Source organism: Platichthys flesus, chromosome 22, assembly GCF_949316205.1.
Source record: "Platichthys flesus chromosome 22, fPlaFle2.1, whole genome shotgun sequence".
NCBI classification, from domain to species: Eukaryota; Metazoa; Chordata; class Actinopteri; order Pleuronectiformes; family Pleuronectidae; genus Platichthys; species Platichthys flesus.
Window position 1 is genome coordinate 5,444,576 of NC_084966.1, and position 14,110 is coordinate 5,458,685.

Sequence of the window (14,110 nt, forward strand, 5' to 3'; positions counted from 1 at the left end):
CAAGCATCCAGCTCATCCCCCCCCAGCGTCCTTACTGTGCGAAGGTCTTGTCCTCGAGTGGCGTGTCGTTGATTTGGACGATGCACTCGTCGTCTCGGAAGATGTTCTCCCGCTTGGAGAGGCTTTTTTCCTCGATGCCTTTAATGTGAAGGCCCAGGGTCCTTGCGACACACACACACACACACACAGCGGAGAGAGAATATGAATGCAGGTTAACACGTGTGTGATTACACGCCAACACTTGAGTGTTGTGCATTTCTACGAATCAACATTGCCATCAGCTTTTCCTTATGAATGTCTGACTGATTACAAGTGGTGGGAGGTGAGTGTTTAGCTATATGTGCACATGTGTGTTTGTGAGTGTGGGTGTTTACCGTCCACTGAGCGAGGAGCAGTAGGGGATCACGTGGATACCCAGGGGCCCCTGGTCACCGGCAATCTCCACCGTCCTCGTCAGGGTGCTGTCGACAGAAACAGGAAAAACTCACCCACTGAGAAATAAACACCCGAGGACAAAATTTAAAGACACGGAAAATGAGGAGGTACATTCAAGTTGTGCAGACAATCATAAAAAACAGTGATGCAAAAACACACAGCTGCACACAGACACACACACACTCACAAGCTTTCTATGTGCAAGCTTTTCAAAACATTTGCATTTTACTCCAGGCTGCATAGAGAGGCATTCAAATGAGCTTTCAGATAGTTATATCTAACATCAGAACAGTGTGTGCGTGTGTGTGTGTGTGTGTGTGTGTGTGTGTGTCACAGGTGGCTACTTCGCCCTTTATCTACCTGCGTCTCGACCACCCAATCTAGCCGGTGGACAAAAGAAGAGAGAGCAGGAGATGAAGGAGCAGACAGATAGAGCAGCAGATAGAGCAGCAGATAGAGATGAAGTAGAATGAGCTCCTCTAATAATCTCTGCCGAGGCCTGAACTGTGGCTTTCAACGGCAGATAAACAAGAACAACACACTTTCGATGTGGGACGGCCAAATACAGGGGACCTGCATATTGGGAGCATAGAGGAAGATCACAATCCTTATATGGGCGATAGACTGCAGATGGAGGCTATGACAGCTCACTTAAAGTGAAGACAGAGCGTCTCGATCCTCACGTGGTCGGCGGCTGCAGAATAAACCCGGACATGGATCAAACTAACACCTGCTGCACGCTGGAGGGTAATCGGGCCAGTTTCAGTTTTAAAATCCAGTCTGAAAAAATCCTCTTTACCACCATCCGCTATTTCCATTCAGCCGCGGTTTATTTCTTCTTTCCAGTTTTATTCAAGTCTTTTATAAAGTGATGAGACGTTTGTGTTTGGAAAACAAAGTGAACAAGTGTGAGAACAAGAACAGTGAAGTTCAATGTGTGTGTGTGTGTGTTTCCTTCACGTACACAAGTCCAAGGTCTGGCTGGGATCATTATAACACACTCCTCTGTCACTGTCTCCCTGCTCTTGTTAACCTCTGCCAGGGTCACACACACATACTGTACACACACACAAACTGACATACACACTTATGTACACACACGCCCAATTTGCATTGTTATTGCTACATCTATTGCACGCTCACAACACCATCGGTCAAATTCCTCCAAATTGAATTCACAGATACACGCATGCATCAAATTTACATCTATTAAGGAAACACAGTTACATCTAAATTGCACACGTGCACAACACACACACACTCTTTGAATTTACTTTCGTTGATGAAAAACAATCAAGTCAGAACAACATAGGCACACAAACACAAACACACACACACACACACACACACACACACACACAGCTCATCCTGAATGATGTATATTCCGCAGTGTGTGTGTGGCACATACGAATACACACACACACACACACACACATACACACACACACACTCAGCCCATTTACATTTATAGAAAAAAAAAAAATGGCGACACAAACAAGCTCATCACAGGCAGCGGCGGCTTGTTAGCGCAGCACGCTAATATGCAGAATAGCTCTGCTCCCCCGGTTCAGCGTCCCACTGATACCAACACAAACAAACACTCGTTCCACTGGGAGCGAAGTGGAAACGAGGAGCGAGACAGATGGAGGCTCCCACTTTTGGTCAACTTCCTCTACAGCGGCGGCGGAGTGCCTAACAAAGTCGTGGCCGGGACTAGCGGCGAAAAAAACGTGCCCCCCCCCCCCCCCCCCCCCGCCATGGCTTCCTCAACCGCCGGCCATCTGTTACCATGGCAAACTATCTGTCAGAGCCGTGCACTCTATTGTATCACGGCGTTGTCAAGACACTGCTGTGGTGGAAGAACTCTGAAAAATCACCATCTGTCACTGGAGGCCAAGACTTCTCCTGAGCGCCGCCGACTCTCTCCTGAGATATTTCTGTAAAAGAACGTTTGGGGGGGGGGGGATTTATCTGTACTCTTGTCACGGGCTCGCAGGACGATGACAGGTGAAGGGTTGTGATGGACGGGCGAACTGTTGTCATGGCAACTGCGTGACTGACAGCAGGGAGAAGTGAAGATAGAACTCCCGTCGTCCCCCAGGTGGGCGAGTGGATCGCCCCAAAAACAGAGGTGGTGGAGGGGAGGTTGCCATGGTGAGATACCTGTGCACGCCCACATAGAGTCGCCTCATTCGCCCGTGCATGCGCACACACACACACACACACACACACACACACACACTCACATACATACACAAACACACACCAAGTGAGTGTAGCTTTCACAGAATTGATTTCTATCTGAAGCTCCTGATACAAGCGGTCAAGTTAGATTTTGCGCTCACTGGTTCAATAAATAACAAAACTCTCTCAACATAGTTCCAGTGATTTATCAGTTGACTTAGTAGAAAACTAATTATGAACAAATATGAGTTTCTTTATGTTTATTTAACCATTTTTTGACATTTACGAAACAAAAATCAACCCTGACTCCAGCCCTAAAATAATGTTCCCATTTATATGCCTCTTAGAGATTCTAATATAATAACAGTTACAGTTTTAATGTCAACCATCTATATATATTTAATGTATATAAACTTGTGTAGCAGCCGTCCTCACTAAGTGACATTCCTCCGCTCTCTCCTCAGGCTCAGTAATTGCTCTCATGTCTCTCTCTTGTCCCTCGACCTGTCATTGCTCCTTGTTTCTTATGATGGGGGTGAAGGACCAAACTTTCTGAGAAGACGCGGCACCCTTTTTCTTTGGAGTATGAATTTGACAGTTGGCTAATTGTTAAGCATCGTTTATTCTCCCTGTTCCCGTCCTGCAACATGCCAGAAACTAGATAATATCAGCCGGCGCTGGGGTGTGGTTACAGCTGGTCACACAACTCCCAACTTGGCGTGCACGTCTAGCACAACAAAGAGTCTGTGAATAGGTCCATCCCTACATTCTCAGATGGCTCCTAGAGGCAGGCTGCAGAGGCTGGTGGTAGAGACAAGGCTTTCTGCAGGAAACTGTGGGGAAACCTCGGTGGATTGTTTGTCAAGGCAAAGAAGGCCGATCTCCTGGAGGAAACATGCCTGTGTCAAAAAACCATTCTGTTCTCATTTCCTCTTCTTCTTCTTCTTCTGTGTCTTTCTCCCGCGCCGACACCTATCATTTACGAGATGACTCCAGCAAAATCCTAGCGCCTCATTCCGGACATGGAAATGCCAGTTGTGAATCCGTTAAGCATAACCACAGCTTTACACATTCGGCCTTTAACAACAATTATTGCATTTAATCTAGAAAAATCTAAATCCAAAATATAGTTGTAAAAAACACAGAATATGATCATTAGTTCCAGGACGTTAATCCAGCTAATGAGTGAAATCTGTGAGGGTATGTGAGCTTTTAACAGCACAACCAATCACAGCTACTCTGTGGGGTGTGACAGGTAAAGTCAACCTGTCTCATGCAATCAGAGTCCAGGGTCAACACCTTAGATGTCCATCAATTGCGTCATAAGCTTCCGCCGTCCCCTTGTGTGCGCTCACAGCAGTTGAGTGTCACTGAACCTCCTCATGTCTAACTGATGTTGGATAAAGCATGATATTAAACACAAAGAGGTGTTATTTACTGATAAGGATGAGTCTTATTTAGACTGACAGTTTGAATAATAAATGAAAATCAATATATTAATAGATAATGGGAGAGAATTGTGATGTTAATCAAGAAAATCATGATTCTTCTAAATTCTTCTAGACTACAAACATGGATGCTCACTAGCTCCTGTTGTAAACTGAACTATTTTTAGATCTTTCAAAATCCCCTGCCGTGTTTTTTAATGTTCAATTAATTTCATCATCTTATAATTAATTTAACTTACTGTGCTTTAGTCCCCTTGTCTTACGGGAAGCATTTTGTGTTATCATGAAATCTCTGGTACAAAGAGACACAATCTAACACACCACACACACACACTGCTTAATCCAGTGACAGTGTCAGCCTGTCACATAAAGACTGGAGATTTAATCCTAGTCTCCATCACTGCACCACACTATGATCTGTCTGCGGCTGCATTCACACCAAAAAACGCACGCACACAAACACAGACACACACACCTGCACACCCACTCTTACCTGAAGTTAGCCTTGCTCATCTTGGCAGGTGGGTCGTCTGTGTGCAGTCGGTCCAACGCTCCTTTCAGCACATGGTTGATTTCCTGTAAAAACAAAGCAGAAACACGAGTCATCGAGCGTTCGTGATGAATTGATACTTTCCCACGTTCACACACAGACACTCAACGCACCGTAGCCTGTCAGTTAACAGGAGGAGGCCCGCTGTCTATTAGCAAAACAAACTAACGCCACCATCAATCACGTTCGCAGGAAGAGAACGAACGCCGGACGCTTCTCCTCCTACCACGCGCCACTGTCCCTTCCCTCTCTGTGTCTATGTATTTTTTCAATCCAGCTACCTCTCCCTCCCCCTCTCTCCATCCCCTGCCCCGTGTCAGGCAAGGCTCTATTTTTAAGTCGGCACAAAAAAGAAAAAAATCAACAACAACCCGGGGGCAAACAAACAAGGAAGAGGGAAGAGAGGAACGACGACAAGGAGCGACAGCGTCAAACCGTTTGTTAGACGCTCAGGCGAGCGCGAGGGGCGGCCGGGAGAAATTGTCCCAAATCGCTAAAAACAAGAAGGGTGCAATTAGGTCCTTCTGCCTTGTCACTTTCATTGTGTCACCAGTACTAATGGCAAAAACGCTCCCCGCCCACCAGCCCGCTCCTTAGCAACCCCCCCACCACCACCACACCCAAGTCCCCGGTGGACCCTCTGTCGCACACAGGGTAAATATATGCTTTGGAGGACGCGGACGCCCACCCCCCCACGCATACATTTCCTGCAAATATTACCTCCACGAATTGACTCTGAAGAGCTGCAAACAGAAATAAGATTTGTGTTCATGAACACACACACACACATATATATATATATATATATATATATGCAGCCTGCACAAACAGTGACCCACTTATCTGGGCAGTGGGAGATTACCCCACAATAGAGAGCATGTGTGTGCGGGGGCAGAAGGATGAGCTGGAGGATCCATTGTTGCTGTGCAACTTCCCGCAACGCCATTAACCAACCAACCAACCAACACACACACACACACACACACACACACACACACACACACACACAGACAGACACATGCATGCAACACACTCTTCTCCTCATGCACTACACACACACTTCATCCCAGGATGAGGTACAGCCTTTGGGAACACAAGCTTGGCAGGAACACGTGTACACGCATCAAAAACACACTGTACATCGACTTTTACTGGAATTGTGGCATGGAGCCGAAATGTACTAACACACACACATGGTACAATAACATAACAACCCTTGTACGTCTGCTTCACAGTTAGCACAGTACATGTATTATGTAAAATACGGAATGTGCGGATGTATATAAACAGCCATTAAAAGGGATCACGTCATAATGCCCGGTGTGGATCTAATCCCTGATTGAGAGTAGTCCTGTTGTCGACATAAAAACAGCAGCTCCCCTCTTAGGAAGCCCCGCTGTGCTCGGCCAATCAGCTTCCCCCGCTCGCATCTCAACACACTAAGAAGACAGATCTGTGCTCCCCCCCCCCCCGTCCTCTCCAGTTAGTCGTAATGCTGCTTATACGTCTTAAACCCTAGAACGATCAGAGGCAGTAGATCGCAATCGTAGGTTGTATATATAAGTGTGTTGTTATTGTCTGTTGTCTGTGTCCTAACACAACCCATATGTTGTTTAAAACCTCGTCCCGACGGGCTTGAGTCAAGTGTCCACTCTTTTATTGGATGCATTTGTTTTCCTTAGGTTTTTATTATTTATGTTGTTTATTTATAGACATATATTACCGGTATAAGTAATAGTAGTAATATATTTTGTGTGTATTTAAGTAGATGTCTGGTCAGATTTATAACCCTGCCTATTTATTAATTGAGTTTAAGTTCAAATGAAAGAATGCAATCTCTATAACAGTTCTGTATAGGAACATGTGGTTATATACACCAAGGTACTAAATCCCAGATATTATTGTGGCACAACCACTTCAACTGACACTCTAATTATCATCTGTGCTCACACGTCAACTGACACTTACCAGGGCATGTACTTCAGCTCCTTTCAACACTTTCACTGCAGTGTTTCAACTTGACCTACATGTTATAATATACATCAAACAGGAATCAAGATTTTTGACAGTTTCCATCTGAATTGTCCGCAGACATCATGGTTTGTTTTGAATTGATTTGATCTTTGTCCGTCACTGAGAGATTAAAATGTGTTTCTGTTCCTGGGATGAAAACTGGAATAATTTGTGAAACCTGTCTGAGCACCCCTAACAGGTTGTCTGCTCCTTTACTGTGTTGCACACTGTTTTTTGTGTGCACTTCAGGCGCCATTTGTACTGAGGTATGTGTGAGTGACAGGGTGGTGTGCAGACACATGAGAGATGAGGTGTGTGTGTGTGTGTGCGCGCATGTGTGTGTGAACTCATTTCTGTATGTGTGGTTGTTGTCAGATGGATGAGTAATGAGGTGTGTGTTTCTTTGTGCACTTCCTGAGTGCTGTAGTCATCTGCTACATGTCAGGCGCTTGAGGAATAGTGTGTGTGTGTGTGTGTGTGTGTGTGTGTATGTATATACACTACAAGATCACAGCTTCAGTCTGCGAGCCAGTGCTACCTGACCTTAGTCATATCCATCACCTGACTGAGAAAACACAATCTTACACACATGCAATCCTCGAGGGACACACACAAACACAAACACACACACACGCAGGTATATCCAACTGCCAGCATGGAAAGCACACACAATGCAGCCAGACACAGAAGAGCAGGATAAAGTTGAATGAAACATATGAAAGTCGCAACTTCCTGCTGCGTTAACATGTGTTGCGTCACTGCACCTCGAGGTGCTGAAAACCAGCCAAAACCCGTGGGGGGGCATCAGCACGGAAAGAGCCGGAGAAGAAGCGTCACAGGGGGAAAGCGATGGCGGTGAAATCTCTCTCCGCCGCCGCTGTTAACAGGCAACATTAAACGTCTCATTTATTAGCTTTGATCATGGCAGGAAGTACGAATCAATTAAAGGCCCGACTGCGTGTTTTAGCAGCGCTCAGCCTTTTGCCAAATTCACTAACTCTTCTGATAAAGACGACCAAGAGTGCGATGTGTGAGGACTCCACGAGAATCAAAGACGGAGAGAAGTGGGCCAACCTTGGCCTTCAACATCGCAGCCGGTAAAATCAATTCGAGGGGCCGACCGCATATTTATCACTCTATCAGCCTTAATTAGACTTTATCTAGCTTTCAATACCTCCTCCAAGACAAAGAGGGGCTGGAGTGTGTGTGCACGCGTTAGTTTAAAGGGTTTAAGTGTGTGTTTTGCGTGAGTGAGAGAGTGGAGGTCTGCCGAGGAGAGGTACAGTGAATGAGTGAGGATGAAGCGATAGCGTATTGATCCCAGGAAGTCCATCAGGGCTTGGACTCGATATAGCTGTGACGGCCTCCTCGCCCCACCCACACACACCCACACACACACCCACACACACACACACACACGTTCAGAAACTCAAACATGACCGGGTTACAAAGATTCTCGGTTCTGCATCCCGACACTCTTAATCAAAGCACTACTGTACTTGTAAATAAACAATGATCCCTCACAGGCTAAACTCTGATTGCAACAGATAAAGAAGTGTAACGTTTTATTTTGAAAGAGCAGGAGCATCAGGAGTAACCATGCTCTCATGGGAGGAAGTATCCCTGAGCTACAGATTAAAATGAGGCTGCGGAGGACCGGGCAGGGCTTCACGTGTCGGGCAGCTGAGGGATGGAGCTTTTTGTTGTAAGCATTTCAAATCATCTGTAATGAAGGAAATATGTAAAGTCGCCACCCGCTGATGCCTGGACTCTGCTTAGTCACCACTGTGTCGGACACGGCAGGGGTAAACAAGGGGACTCCTTCTCTCTCCTCCTTCCTCTTATGTGAGTTTCCCTCGCACACACACACTCACACACAATCACAAACACACGCACAAGAAAAGGCAGCCGACAAGGTTCCTCTGAGTGGCGGCCTGTTTGGAAAAGAGGGAGAGCACTCGAAAAGCCGACCCTTTCAAAGTACAGCCCGGGGCTCGGAGCTGGACTGCAAGAAGAATATTCAGTGGCTTGTCTCTCTTTGTTGTCAGTGAGGGACTGGTGCGCACAACACGGACCTGACAGGAAACTGGGATGTTACATGTTGTTTACATGTTTCGACTTTGGTCCTCTGAAAATTGGAGTAGTTTTTATTTCTCTTAAAAATAGATAAAATAGGGAGGATATCAATAGAATACAGTTCAAATGGCTTACTGGAATTTTGTATCCGCTTCCAATTGATAGCGCAGATTATTATTAATAAAAAAATTATAAATGCTGCCCCTCCTCCTATAGTTTGATGCCAGTGTGCTCACCTGTTCAGGGGAGCCGTTACGCTGGTCCACAGGGGACGGCGTGTCCATCCTCTCGTACGACGGAGCTAGAGCCGAGTCGCTGTTGCTCCTCACCATCAGAGGCGTATCTGGGGGGAGAGAGGGGAGAGTCGAGAGATGGAGAGACAGAGGGGACGGAAAACGCAGGTTAGTGAAAACAAACCACGTCTCAGTTAGTATTCTCTGGGTCCTGCCTTGTACCACAGTTCAATGCCATGCAGAAAGGGGTGGAGTTAAATGTGAGTGTATGTTGGTCCTGCGACACGCTGGCGACCTGTCCAGGAAGTACCCCTCCTCTCGCCCAATGTCAGAGATGGAAGATAATAAGATGATGGGAGGGTGGATGGATTGTGAAATGTTATATCACGGTTTCGGCCTCGGTTACAGAATCGTTACAGCGCTGATGGGAACCGACATCTTTTGGCAACTTTCACAGTTGGTCATCTATTTGAAATGAGCATCAGGGAGGCTCAGAGGGCCAGACGGACCCCCGAGGCTCTCTGCACGCTCCGCTAGCAACTCACACCAGAGCACGGAAAAGGAAGGAATGAAATGGAAAGATCTTTTCTGACACCTGAAAATAAACTTTCAGAAAGAAAACAAAAAGGAAAAATGAAATAACTGTCTTCTGATTCGACATTGTGCGGATAACTCCAAATACTGTAAGTGAGATGAGATGAATTAAGCTTCAGGACACTGTAAACCCACTGTACTTTAGAATGACTCACCCACAGGGAGGACCACCACCCACACCCATCCAAACGCCCAAACCCCACACCCACCCACAGGGTACATTTTTCATACGGCCAGCTGTTCCCTCAGATTTACACACACACATACTCTCAAATTGTTTGGAGAGCGAGAGGTAACATGGGCAGGTCTAAATCCAAAATTAAACCGACTCAAAAGAATCTAATTTGGACCTTTGTGCCGCTTTCTTCCTTTTAATATCCACCCCGCGGGGAGCAGCCTGGTATTTGTGGAAGCAAAAACCCATGGCGGGGCTGTTTTCAAATTCAACTCGACAGAGTAGAAAATAAAGACAGGGGAGAAGGGGGGGAGCGAGAGTGTGAGACAAACAAAAAGAGAAGACGGAGAGATAGCGACAGAGAAAGAGAGAGGGAGGGAGAAAGCCTTGAGACACAGAAAGGGAAGACAAACTAAAATTCTCTTTCCTGTAATCAATCTCTCTTTGGAGGGTCAGCGACGGGGTCCTGGTCTAACGTGGTCGGAATAGAGAGAGCAGAGGAGGAGAGCAAGTGGGAGAGAGGGAGCTGGCAAGGGGTCACGGTGTGTGTGTGTGTGATTATAGACGGATGACAAATGGCCATTCCTAACATTTCACACACGCACACACACACACAGATGTTTCTCCCTCAAACACACAAAACCACCAGTTCATTGATCCGATACCATGTTCAACTTTTTACTTATTATTTCTATAAATGACCATGAACGTCAATCTCTTCCTCTCAGAGTGAAGGAAATAAGACACAATGCTGACTCACTATCACATCTGTGTTGTCACGTTTCAAAATGCTTGTTTCTTTTAATTAGAGCTCAGTATGTGTCTGCATCGTGTTGTTGTATCAAGGAAATCAACACAACGCGGCCTATTTAGAAAGAGCCGACCTGGTGTTGAAACGCTGGGACAGACACGACACAGAAGATCAGGATGATTGGCGATAATGAAATGAGCTTTGACTCAACACAGAAACATCTCAAGGCGCAATCTGAGAGCAGGCATCAGCAAATAACAGCAGACAGCGTTTCAGCTTTTCATCGTGCTCTGCTTTCTCCATCTGTTCATCGTGTGCGTGTGAAACACTTTCCACAGATACGTTAACATGGAGGAGGCGGGATCTACGAGCTATAGTGCAGCCAGTCACTACTTTTGTGAGCTGGCATGTCGTCCATCTTTAAAAAAAACTAAGTTGAGCTCTCTTGACCTCAACTTAGTGGCTAAATTCTACAGACTTGACTCCACAGATGGTTAATAATGAACTTTGAGCAAGGACTCATTTAAGGCAACATCTCCTCAAGGTTTGACAAACACACTAATCCTTCACCACAACGTCAATGATGCATCTTTCCGAGGGGACCAAGGCCGCTCCATGGTCACAGTCAGGGTCCGTTACCCAGCAGCCTGCCCAGTTAATCCCACTTTCCATTTATTCATCAGAGTCAAATCCGTCTCCATCAATCCTCCCGTCACTTAGACCTCAGAGCCCCAGGGCCCGGCCATGTGAAGGAACCTGATGGGTCCCTGGCTTTGACCTCTGACCCGCGCAGGGTCGAGCCGTGTCACCAAGGGTTAGGGATATTGATGAGAGCGACAGTTGGAAGTCTCACAGGTCAGCCACCGTTTGGACGGTCGTAAACATGATCGGCGCGGGGGAAATACCAATCGAAGGGGAGTGGGCTGCAGGAGAGGGGGCCATTTAATTGTGTTTTCGTTTATTTTAGGATCAGAACAAGCCGTCCTCTGCCAATAGGGTGGAGAAGAGGTGGAGGCACACAAACTCTGGATGTGTTTTAGGTTAAGTGGACGTAACTATACACTGAACTTTCAAATAGACCCCACCCACCACACTCATCTGGGTGACCACATCAATGCCCAGACAAAAAACACATTGAAACACACCCAAGTTGTGTTCTTCCCTCTCTCCTGTCTGTGCGAGGGGAGAGATCTGAAGAGGCCTCACGAACTTACACCGATCTGCCTCCGACTCTCCATCTGCGGCTTCTCTCTAACCAGGCTGCTTATGCAACCCAGGGAACAAGGCGGTTTATTTTAAGAGTTTCCTCTTGTTTTCTCTTCTGTGGAAGTTTAGTGTTGCTGCGCCGCTAGTTCACTGCCCGGGCAGGATGGAAACACAAGGGCGCATCATGTTTCTGCCTGACCCTCTGCGGCGGTGTGTGTGTGTTGTACGTGTATCTGGGTACACACTTTAATCTGTGTGTGTGTGCGCCTTTGTTTGCCTGTGAGTTTGCATGTGCAAGCATGCGTTTACGCTGTGTGTGTCCTGTATGTATTTATTACCAACAGAGACAGTGTTGTTGTGTGTATTTATATCTGTGAGTGTGTGCATGTGTGTGTGTGTTGTTCGTGCCATGGGCCAGGGTGGTCTTGTTTCTCTGGCAATCGATAGAGCAGCTCAGGCTCAGGCTGCTCATGGGATGATGCGATAAGGACTCTCTTCCTAGAAGTGTGTGTGTGTCTGTGTGTGTGTGTGTGTGTCAGCAGATCAATGCGGGTGTAATCATCCCACCGGGGCAATGTGAAGTCCAATCACCCTGTTCAAACAAGCGGCCCCAACCTGACACACAAACACTTTGATGGCTGACTGATTACGGAATTACTTCTGGTCCTGACTGCCACCACTCAACGGGACCACTTGCCCACTATAACCAGATTATTGTGAATAATCAGATTAAGGTAATAGTGTGATTAAAGCATTCACGTGGTTTGCAGTAACCCAATTTCACCAGTTACCCCAGTTTACGTGATTGGTTCATACACGGGTTTGTGTCTGAGAGATGTGATGTAGACACTTCTCATTATCCCTCATTGCAACTCTGACTTTTTAACATCACATTATTCTAATTGTGAGAAAGTTGAACAGGTTATATTTACTCAGGTAATGAGTTTGTTGTATGAGAGCTTGAAGTACAATTCTCAGTATATATGTCGGTGTTAATACACATTTTAGGGGATGGCTGAAAACAGCGTAGGATTCATTTTCTCCGAGCTTCCAATGACTGATGTTATTACACATACAAACACACACAAGTCCCTAGAATAGTGGATAGCTGGATTTAAGTGCATTAGGTTGTTTAACTTGTGTGCCGCGGTCCCTTTGTCGTCTTGCGTGCATGTGCGCATGTCTGAATTACAAAAGAGCGGCCTTATTGCATTAGACTACCTCTGTCTGAGGGGCGTCACAGGGTCACATCATAACTGAGTTAGTCAGGGTTCAACGGGGCTAGAGAGCTGGGGTTTGTGAGGGTAGGGGGGGGTGCAGGAAGAGGTCCCACTGGGTTAAAAAACAGGGTGGAACGGGGTGTGTGAGAGGGATGGGGGGGTTGGAATTAGTCCATTCACGCTCGGCTGGACCCTGGGCATGCTGACAGGCTGCGGTGCTAATCTAGTTAGAGGTGGAAGCCATGCAGAGACTAGGAGAGCAGGGCAGGATGGGAGGCTGGGGACTGAGTAGGTATCTGCTGGGAGTGGAGTGGGGGGGTTGATGGGTGAGGGCCCACAGGGGCCGGGTGGTGAGCCTGTGGATGGCAGGTGGTTGAGGCTGAATAGTAGAGTAGGGCGAGATATGGCCGACTGGAGTGGAGAGAGGACGGATAATGGGGAGCGGGGCAGAAGTGGCAAGATGGAGGAAGATGGCAAAGGGCAGGTGTGCGTCTGTGTGTGTGTGTGTGTGTGTGTGTGTGTTTGTCTACGGTGTCACACTGTGTCTCTGTAGCCAACAGATGGAGGAAGCAAAATGGCAGGGTGATTAGACAGCACTTGTTCATTAGCATCTAGCCTCATCTTTTATTTCATCCTTTATCATTTTTATTAAAAAACAAATCAATAGAAAAGAAAGACGTGTACAAAAAAAAAAAAAAATGGTCACGCTCCAGATCATTTACAGTCAAATGTATCTCTAACCGGAACAAACTGTGGCCCAGACAGAGCAGAGATTTCCCCAGACGCTCCCTTCCACTTCCGACTGTCTAGTTCTGTGATGATGCTTCCCTCTGGAGACGCACCGTGACCCACTAACTTGTTCACTCCATTTCCTGAATGCAAAACAAAATAAAATGACTCAGTTTCAAAGCTGCACTTTTAAATCACTATCTCCACACACCGTCGTTCTGCCTCACCTTTTAGTCTCTGCTCTGCACAGGGGAGACCAATTGGATCCAGTCACTGAACTGCCACCAGAACCTCTGGTTTTACAAGCAAACTGAATTTCCCAGCAGAAGTTTATTGGACTAACTCAAACTATTTATTGTAATATGGCCAGAAACCAATAATTTCAGATTTGGGTCACTCGACCCAGAAGCCTGAACCTAGTCCGTGATACTTCTTGATAAAACCTGAAGTATGGGAGAACATTATGCAGTTAAATTGGATTTTTAAGCGTTTCTGC

The 14,110-nt window shown here is 46.5% G+C and overlaps 1 protein-coding gene across 2 annotated transcripts in view; it reads right to left on the reverse strand.

The window, feature by feature from the left end:
• The window catches only part of pard3ba (par-3 family cell polarity regulator beta a), a 125,650-nt gene that overhangs the window by 87,642 nt on the left and 23,898 nt on the right, over positions 1-14,110 (reverse strand). For both annotated transcript variants that reach the window (XM_062380477.1, XM_062380475.1), the window contains exons 4-7: positions 8,943-9,049; positions 4,561-4,643; positions 375-461; positions 36-161 (exon numbers count right to left, since the gene is read on the reverse strand). In XM_062380477.1, the coding sequence (XP_062236461.1) occupies positions 36-161; positions 375-461; positions 4,561-4,643; positions 8,943-9,049 (403 nt within the window). The remainder of the gene's footprint in view (positions 1-35; positions 162-374; positions 462-4,560; positions 4,644-8,942; positions 9,050-14,110) is intronic.